Raw genomic sequence first — 9,491 nt, 5'->3', positions numbered from 1 at the left:
GAAGCCAACTTCTATGATGTGTGAGATGAATGTAATGAAAATTTATTCGGAGTACCGATAGGCTATCTATGAGTCGCTATTCCTTCTTTTGGGAAGGGAGAGGTTCGTGTAAATATCATGAGATGAGATTGTCCATTTAGACGGGTATGGGTAAATTTATATCTCCTAGTTATTGAATCTATGCAGCCAACATTGTGTTCTAGCAGGGTTCAATTCCCTATATACGCTAGCATGTTTTGGTTTCACTTTGGCCGGTGATTCCACCTCTTTTCAGTGTTGGTAGACACTAGATTTCATGGATCTCACATGATCTATGTTAATTAAAGTTAAAGTTTCCAAAGAAAGAATGAGGCTAGCCTCAAGTAACGCACACAATGAAATGAATGAAACAAAAGTTGTTTGGAAAGGATAATCAAGAGGTGAACTAGACTCAAGTAATGATAGTAGGTCGTTCTTGATCATTAGACAGTGAACCCGGTGAATATCTTAAAAAAAATCATAGGTATATATATGAATGAAAAAAAGTACGTATGAATGACTGAAGCAGACTCTGTGTTTGCTAATGAAGGCTCTTAAGTTGACATCCCATATGTTGCGCCCTTATTTAGGAAATCCTATTTTTAAGTCCGTGATTCCAAGATCTCATGGTATAGAATGGATGATATGTGATATATGAGTGTGCTATATGAAATATGTTATGTGCTGTGTGGAATACAAAAAGAATGATAATGCATGTTACTCTGATAGCATAACTTTCCTAATCTGATTTGGCAAGTACAACTAACTTGGCTTTCCATAATTCATATCGTTAGGAGAGAGATATTCTTAAATATACATATCCTAGGTGTGTACTTACATACACCCATACTCATTCCATACAATTCTCTCCTTTTAGGTGCAGTTGTATGTGGACACTAGAGCTTACGAGACTACGTTGAAACTATTTAGACATGGAGCATTCATCCGGACATGGTAGGACCTCATGCTTTTGAGGGTGCTTATCTTTTATATTCTAGCTTAGATGTAGGTATGAGCTACAAGAGGATGTTCCACTAGCATTTCTTTCTTATTTAGTTTTAGACGTCGTATTGATGCCTTTTTGGCAACTTTATGTTAATGCAGTTATGAATTATTTCCTTCATTTGAATATCTTATAATTAGATTGCTGTTGCGAACTGATGTGATATAATGCAATTTTTACTATGATGTCTAAGTATAATTCAAAGCAAACAAAAGTTTTATGTTTTTCGCAAAAAATTTATATATACGATGCAATGAGTACGTATGTAGGCTTGTCTATGACCTCCGAGAGGTCAACGACGCTGGTTTTGGCTAGGATATAGACCCCTATCATGACAAACATAGTATCACAGAATTTGGTTTAATTCTAAGGATAATAATGCTCACATTAACCACATCGGGTAGTTTCTATGTTGTGGAAGTGAAGTGCACTAGTACCATGAATTAGAGACAGCATGATGCGTAGGAAATTTCCCTTATTCTGATCTTATCATGCTATCCTTAATGTCTAATTTCTTTGTGTTATGAGCATATCTAACATTGATTCTTATTTTTTTTAAGAAAATAAAAACAAAGGTAAATGCTAGTCGGGGAAGAGTAGGAGAAGCTGTTGGGGGAAACCAAGTTCCTCATAGGCTCAAGCTGCAAGAGTGGCCATGCCAGTTAACCCAACTTGGTTGACAGATGCAGAGGTGGAGACTGCTTTGGGTTAGATGGCTCAAGCCATCACTGTGTAGGCTTAGGCTATGACGGCCCAGGACAACAGACATGAGGTTCAATGGGAGAACATACCAACCCACAACATAAAGAACACGTTACGAGATTTTACTAGAATGAATCCTTCAATCTTTACAGGATCTATGCCTGCAGAGGATCCTCATGAGTTCGTGAAGGAGGTCCTGAAGATTCTTGTGGCAATGGGGGCCACGAAGATTGAGAAAGTTGAGCTTGCTTCGTACCAGCTAAAGGATGTTACACAAGCTTGCTGCAAGATGTGGCAGGATAGTAGAGCGTTGGGCGGAGGTCTTATCACATGGGAGTTGTTTAAGACAGTCTTTCTAGAGAGGTTCTTCCCTAGAGAGATGAGAGAGGCTATGGTTTATTAGTTTATCAACCTTAAGCAGGGCTCGATGACTGTCAGGGAGTATTCCCTAAAATTCATAAAATTGTCTATGTATGCCACTTCCTTTTTGTCGAACAGTAGGGACGAGATGAGTAGGTTCCTTACAAGAATTTCAGAGGACTTGGAGGAGGAGTGTCGGGATACGATGCTACATGATAGCATGAATTTTTCCACGCTGATGGTTCATGTCCATCAGGTTGACAACAACATGAAGAAGAGTAGAGTCCGTCAAGTCAGGAGGCCTAACCCTTCTAACCAGAAAGTTCCCAGCAGTGGTGGTGGCTGGAGCACTTTCTGAGTTCCTGATCAGACAAGATTTAAGAAAGGGCATTAGTGTTAAGGGAACTCTAACTCTTAGAGGAGTGAAACACCTAGATGAGGCATACTTGAACCCAAGAAGGGCAATGGAGGTTATGTGCCACGTCCTTGAAAGGAATGTGGCAAGTGTGGCCATATTCACAATGGAGAGTGAAGACTAGGCACAAATGCCTGCTTCGTTTGCGAAAAGAATGGACATCTGGTTAGGGACTGTCCACAAGATAGAGGTCAGGCTGGAGGTAATGCAAAGCCTAGGCCTAATCCCCAGAATGCTGCTGCAGCCGAGCCTCCTAAGAGGAACAAATTCTAAGCCTTCAAGGGCATGGAGGAGTAGGAGAAGTGTGTTGATGTGGTCACAGGTATGCTGCAAGATTTCTCAACCTCTTTTTATGATTTTCTTGATCCAGGGACTACATTTTCTTTTTTGACTCCCTTGCTTGCTCTTACTTTTTAAACACTACCTGAGGTTTTGCATGATCCAATCATAATTAGTACTCCCTTATGAGAAAATGTAAGAGGTTATAGGGTTCATAAAGACTGCCCAATAGTAGTATGTGGAAAGACTATCTGTGCAGACCTTGTTGAATTACCCATGAATGACTTCGATATTATACTTGGTATGGACTTGCTCCATAAATATTATGACTTCAGGGATTGTCGTAATATGGTTGGGAGATTACTTTTCCCTAATGAAATAGATCTGGTCTGGGAGGGGTACAATTTGAGTCGTTCAAGTCCCTTGATTTCAAACCTAAAAGCTAATAAAATGATTTTGCAGGGATTGTTATGCCATGTTTTAAGTGTCAATTATCTAGATCATGACATTCCTTCCGCAAACTCTATGCCTGTAGTGAATCAGCTCCAAGATGTTTTCCCCAATGATTTCCTTGGAGTTCCTACCCCTTGAGAGATTGATTTTGGTATTGACCTAGATATGTATACCGAAACCAATTTAAATTCCTCCCTACAAAATGTCTCCAGCTGAACTAAGAGATTTGTAGCAGCAGTTAAAAGATCATACTAATAAGGGCTTCATCCAGCCGAGCATATTCGCTTAGGGCGCTCCAATGTTGTTTGTGAAAAAGAAAGATGTAACCGTAGGATGTGTATCGATTAACGATATCTAAACAAAGTCACTACAAAGAACAAGTATCCACTTCTCAGAATAGATGACATATTTGATCAGTTTCAAGGGTCGAGTTTCTTCTAGAAGATTGATCTTCTTTCCGGGTATCATAAGCTTAGGTTTAGGGATGAAGATATCCCAAAGACAGCCTTTCGTACCCTTTATGATCATTTTGAGTTCTTAGTCATGTCATTTGGTCTCACTAATGCACCTGTTGCATTTATGGACCTCATGAACCGAGTCTTTCGTGAATACCTTGATTCTTTCATCATATTATTCACTAAAGACATCCTCATCTACTCTAAAACAAAGGAAGAGCATGAACATCATTTGAGACTAACCTTTTAAGTACTTAGACACCATCATTTGTATGCAAGTTAAGCAAGTGTGAATTCTGGCTTAGATCAATGACTTTCCTGGGTAATGTTGTGTCTAATCAGGGTGTGCAGGTGGACCCCAGGAAGACTGAGGCTGTTAAAAACTGGCCAAGGCCTCTTACTCTCATTAATATCTGTAGCTTTCTTGGATTGGTTGGTTGTTCGTGGAGGGTTTTTCTTCCATTGCTTCCCAATAACAAGTTTGTCTAAGAAGAAAGCCAAGTTTGAATGGGCGGAGACTTATGAGAAGAGTTTCCAGGAGCTCAACGATAGACTTACTTCAACCCCAGTGCTTACGTTGACTAAATGTGGTTTATAGTTAAGATGTTTATTGTGATGCATCTAGGGTTGGTTTGGGTTGTGTTCTTATGCAACATGGTAAGGTGATAGTCTATGCATCCAGACAACTCAAGGTTCATGAGAAGAATTATCCTTCTCATGACCTGGACTTAGCAGCTATGGTATTTGCATTCAAGCTGTGGAGGTATTACTTTTACGGCGTGAATGTGGATGTTCTCAAAGACCACAAGAGTCTCTAGTACATGTTCATGCAGAGGGAGTTGAATCTACGTCAGCGGAGATGGTTAAAGCTATTGAAGGACTATGACATGAGTGTCCACTACCATCCAGGGAAGGAAAATATTGTAGATGATGCTTTAATCATGTTGATCATGAGGAGTACAACCCACATTGATGATGGGAAGAATGAGTTGGTTAAGGATTTATACAGACTTCCCAGACTGGGTGTGCGGTTGATTGACTCTACTAGTGGGAGTGTTTCAGTTCACCCTAGTTCTGTATCATCATTGGTAGTTGAAGTCAAGAAGGTTCAACATCTTGATATTGTGTTAATGGATTTGAAGGACTTAGTGCTAATAACGATGAATGAGTCTTTTCCTTTGGGAGGTGACGTCATACTTAGGTACCAGGACAAGTTTTGTGTACTAGATGTTGATGATTTGTGGATCACGATATTGCAGAGGCCCATGGTTCCATGTATTCGATACATCCACGTTCCACCAAGATGTATCATGACCTCAAACAAATCTATTGGTGGGATGGCATGAAGAAGGACATTGTTGAATATGTGGCCAGGTGTCTTAATTGTCTGCAGGTTAAGGCGGAGCACCTTAATCTTGGTGGTCTCACTCAGATGATTGAGGTTCCGACTTGGAAATGGGAGGCCATTAACATGGACTTCTTAGTTGGTCATTCGAGGAATAGGAAACATCATGACTCCATATAGGTTATTGTGGATAGGATGGCTAAGTCTTCCCACTTTATTCCTGTGACGTCTACTTACAGTCCGAGGATTATGTGATACTCTACATCAAAGATATTGTGATGTTTCATGAAATTCTTTTGTATATCATTTTGGATAGACGAGCTCAGTTCACATCGCATTTCTGGCGATCCTTCCATAAGAGCTCAGGCACGCAGGTAAATATTAGTACTGCTTTCCATCCTCAGACACATGGGCAGGAAGAGTGAACCATTCATATATTAGAGGACATGTTTAGGGCGTGTGTGATTGACTTAAGAGGTAGTTGTGATGATCATCTGCCATTGATAGAGTTCTCGTATAAAACAACTATCACTCTTACATTTTAGGATGGCACCGTTTGAGGCACTGTATGGTAGGAGGTGTAGGTCTCCAGTTTGGTGGTTCAAGGTTGGAGAATCATCCATTTTTGGTCTAGAGATCGTTCATGAGGCCTTAGAGAAGGTCAGGGTGATTATGGACAGGTTTTCTATTTCTTAAAGTCGGAGGTACGTTGGGCCATACGAGATTCTACAGCGTGTGGGTGAGGTGGCCTATGAGTTGTCTTTGCCTATGGAGCTAGCTTCTGTTCATCTAGTAATTCATGTCTCTATGTTAAAGAAGAGCCTTGGTGATCCACCATTGATTCTGCATGTAGAAGGTTTGGGGGTTGATGAAGACTTGCCGTATGAGTAGGTTCTTGTTGAGATTTTAGATCAGCAGGTGAAGCGACTGAGAAACAAGAAAGCTTCCATAGTGAAGGTATTGTGGAGGAACCATCTTGTTGAGGGTCTACGTGGGAGGCCGAGGACGATATGAAATCCCGCTATCCTTATCTTTTCATCTCTTGAAGTTAGACTTTCTACTCTTAAGTCTAAGTTCTTATATCTCCTCTATTCTTCGTTGCTATTGCTTGACTGTGTATAGTACATATGTTATGCTATGGTTGGAATTGTGCTAGATGATTAAAAGTGTCATTCGCTAATGAATGTTTCTAAGGGGGTGATAATGTAACAACCCGAAAATGACTATGCTAAGTAATGCCTAAACGTAACTAAAATGCCTAGATTAGACTGGATTCACACGAAATGATGCGTGTGGAACAAGACCTCTGAACCCATGTACCGGTTAAGTCAACTAACTTGGTGAGTCACTTGAGCTAGGCAAGTTTGGTCCCTCCATGTATGGCACTCCAATATTAAGATTCACCCGGATAATTCTTAATCGGACTTTGAAGGGGTAATATTAGGTTTGGAGGGTCTAGGGATAAAATGGACTTCTCTAGGCTAAGGTTAGTATCGTAATTACCAAAAGTATTTAATTAATTAATGAATGAATAAATATAGTGGACAATTCGGGTAGGGTTGACCCGAATTGTCCCATTTTTTCAAGATGAGTTCAACCCGGGTTCGATCCTTGGTGGAAGCATTATCAAGTTGAATTAGTTGGTATTTAACTTGATTATTTAAGTAACGGAAAATCAGATTTTTTTTAATTTGAAAGATTCCTAGTTTGACTAATTCTTAAACTAAAACTCCTACTCCTAAATTTACTCTCACATCTCTCCACTCTCTTTCTCACGCCTATGCACTCTCTTTGTCACGCTCATCATCAGTAAACAAAACAAAAAAAACCAAAAAAACAAGTTCATCACTCTTGTAGAACTTGTACGATAAAACTCAAAAGAAAAACTAAACATAAAATGAAAAGCGAAAACATTTATAAAAAAAGTTTGCGCGTGAGGTTTCATTGGAGAAGCATTGGTTTTTTTGTGGGAGTTTGCAGCACTTGAGATAAGCTTTGAAAGGTGTTAAATGACATAAAATGTATGGGTTTTCCTAATCTTGGTCCCTTTCCTAAGAGACCCCTAAGATTCAGTGGAATTCTAATTAGAGAATGTTCCCCTTTGCATGTCCCTTTAACTAGCTCCCATCAATTGTTGTAGGTTGGGTATGTTTTCTGGTAGATTTTAGGAATATAACGTGTTTTTATGATGATTATTTTCATGTATGTATGTTCAAAATTACGTGATGATAAACGTGTGCAGTGTGTGTGTGTGGCCGTGACTCTTGGTCTCTAACTGGAGCATGAAAATGGTACGAATTTGAGTATGAAAATGGTAAGTTAAATCCTTGTGTTTTTGTATAAAATTACTTGGAAAATTCATGCAATAATGTATAAATTTCCAACAAATTGTCATAAAAATCTAAAGTACGAAGGATTGAGAAAAATAGACTGGAACGATGAACGAATTTCAAGAAATCTAGAAATTTGGTCTTGGCTAAGCATGACTTAAATCATTTGTTATTTTTTTAAATTTTTTTTAGGTGTGAGGTCATTAGGGATGGAACCCAAGACCTCACCATATACAAGCAACTACAATTTTTATAATAAAAGTGAGGTTAGGAGGAATCAACCTTGGGTCTTAGGCGAGTAAGAGAACTTAGAAAATAAATTAAAAGAAATGAGGCACATGGGATTCGAACCCTTGTGTCCTTGGCCGAAATTAAGATCAGTCCTTGCAAGAATAAAAATAAATAAAATGAGGTGGGTGGGGATCGAACCCACAACCTCTCATATAGGTGAGAAAATTAGGAGAAATGCTAAAGAAAAATAAAATGAGGTTGTGGGGGATGGATCACACACCCTCTTGGTATCAAAAGAAAAAGGAGAGAAAAGAAAGGAAAAAAGGAAAGTGTAGGTGCTGGGGATCGACCTGGGTTCCCCTATGCCGAAATTTTAAATCAAAATTAATACATGATTAAGTGTTGCTCAAGGGATTTGAAATCGGGTTCCCTTGCCCAACTCCGTATTGATACATAAGTCTTACGTGAATAAATATTTAATGAATGTTTCCCATAAGGATCAAACTCAAGACCTTGGCATACTTACAAGATGCCTACGTCTTGTACCACATAATTTTGGGTAAGTATGAGTCACTTAGACAAATTATAAATGAACTCTCAAGGCTTGTACGTCTGCGTTCATAAATTCAGCGCACGTATAGAAATAAATGAACCTAATATATATGTGATTAAATGATGTGACCCCACGAAGGTAAGTACGAGTGTGAAACCCACTAAAAGGCCAAGTGCATTGACATATGACGAAATGAACATTAACATAAAAGGGTGATTAATTATGAAGAGATAATATGTTAATGTTAATTAATGTGGTGATAACATGATAAGGGTCGAATATGAAAGTCGAGATCAATCTCAAATGAGCCTATGTAAATGCTACCAAAAAATCGTACTCATATATGAGAGTGTAAGATTAATAAAGAGACCAGTTTCTAAGAACACTCTAATGACAGTATTAAGATTAATGCACACTTAATACTAATGATGAGATGAGAAATCATCTAATGAGCAATGATTATCTCATGCTAGAAGCCAACTTCTATGATGTGTGAGATGAATGTAATGAAAATTTATTCGGAGAACCGATAGGCTATCTATAAGTCGCGATTCCTTCTTTTGGGAAGGCAGAGTTTCGTGTAAATATCATGAGATGAGATTGTCCATTTAGGCGGGTCCGGGTCTCCTTATATCTCCCAGTCTTTGAACCTATGCAACCAACATAGTGTTCTAGCAGGGTTCAATTCCCTATATACGCTACTATGTTTTGGTTTCACTCTGGCCGGTGATTCCACCTCTTTTCGGTGTGGGTAGACACTGGATTTCATTGAGCTCAGATGATCTATGTTAATTAAAGTTAAAGTTCTTAAATAAAGAATGAGTCCAGCCTCAAGTAATGCACATAATGTAATGAAATATACAAAATTTATTTGGATAGGATAATCAAAAGGTGTAGTAGACTCAAGTAATGACACTAGGTCGTTCTTGGTCATTGCAGAGTAGCCTCGATGAAAGTCATAAACAAAATCGTAGGTATGTGAATGAATGAAAATGAAGTACGTATAAATGAATGAAGTAGACTCAGAGTTTGGTAACGAAGGCTCCCAAGTTGAGGTCCCATATGTTAAGCCCTCAGTTGGGAAGTCCGTATGTAAAGTATGTGTTTTCAAGGTCTCACGATATAGAATGGGTGATATTTGATATATGTGTGTGCCATATGAAATATGTTTTGTGTTATGTGCAATATGAAAAGAATGATAATGCATGTTACTCTCTTAGCATGACTTTCCTAAACTGATTTGGCAAGCCCAACTTACTAGGCTTTCCCTAATTCATATCGTGAGTAGAGAGCTATTCTTAAAAATTCATGTCCTTAGTTTGTACTTGCATACACCCATGCTTACTA

General features: G+C 38.8%; 1 protein-coding gene across 1 annotated transcript; it reads left to right on the top strand.

Moving 5' to 3' along the window:
- Window positions 1-2,628: 2,628 nt before the first annotated feature.
- LOC138337360 (uncharacterized) lies at window positions 2,629-5,921 on the top strand. The gene is made up of 8 exons (XM_069287270.1): window positions 2,629-2,820; window positions 4,028-4,164; window positions 4,311-4,425; window positions 4,519-4,953; window positions 5,079-5,172; window positions 5,347-5,404; window positions 5,576-5,690; window positions 5,763-5,921. Exons 1-8 carry the CDS (start codon window positions 2,629-2,631, stop codon window positions 5,919-5,921), a joined length of 1,305 nt encoding a protein of 434 aa, XP_069143371.1.
- The last annotated feature ends 3,570 nt before the right edge of the window (window positions 5,922-9,491 follow it).

The sequence above is a fragment of the Solanum lycopersicum genome, chromosome 7 (genome assembly GCF_036512215.1).
Source record: "Solanum lycopersicum chromosome 7, SLM_r2.1".
Lineage (NCBI taxonomy): Eukaryota > Viridiplantae > Streptophyta > Magnoliopsida > Solanales > Solanaceae > Solanum > Solanum lycopersicum.
The sequence above is the reverse complement of the archived record's forward strand: the minus strand, read 5'-3'. Positions and strand labels throughout refer to the sequence as shown.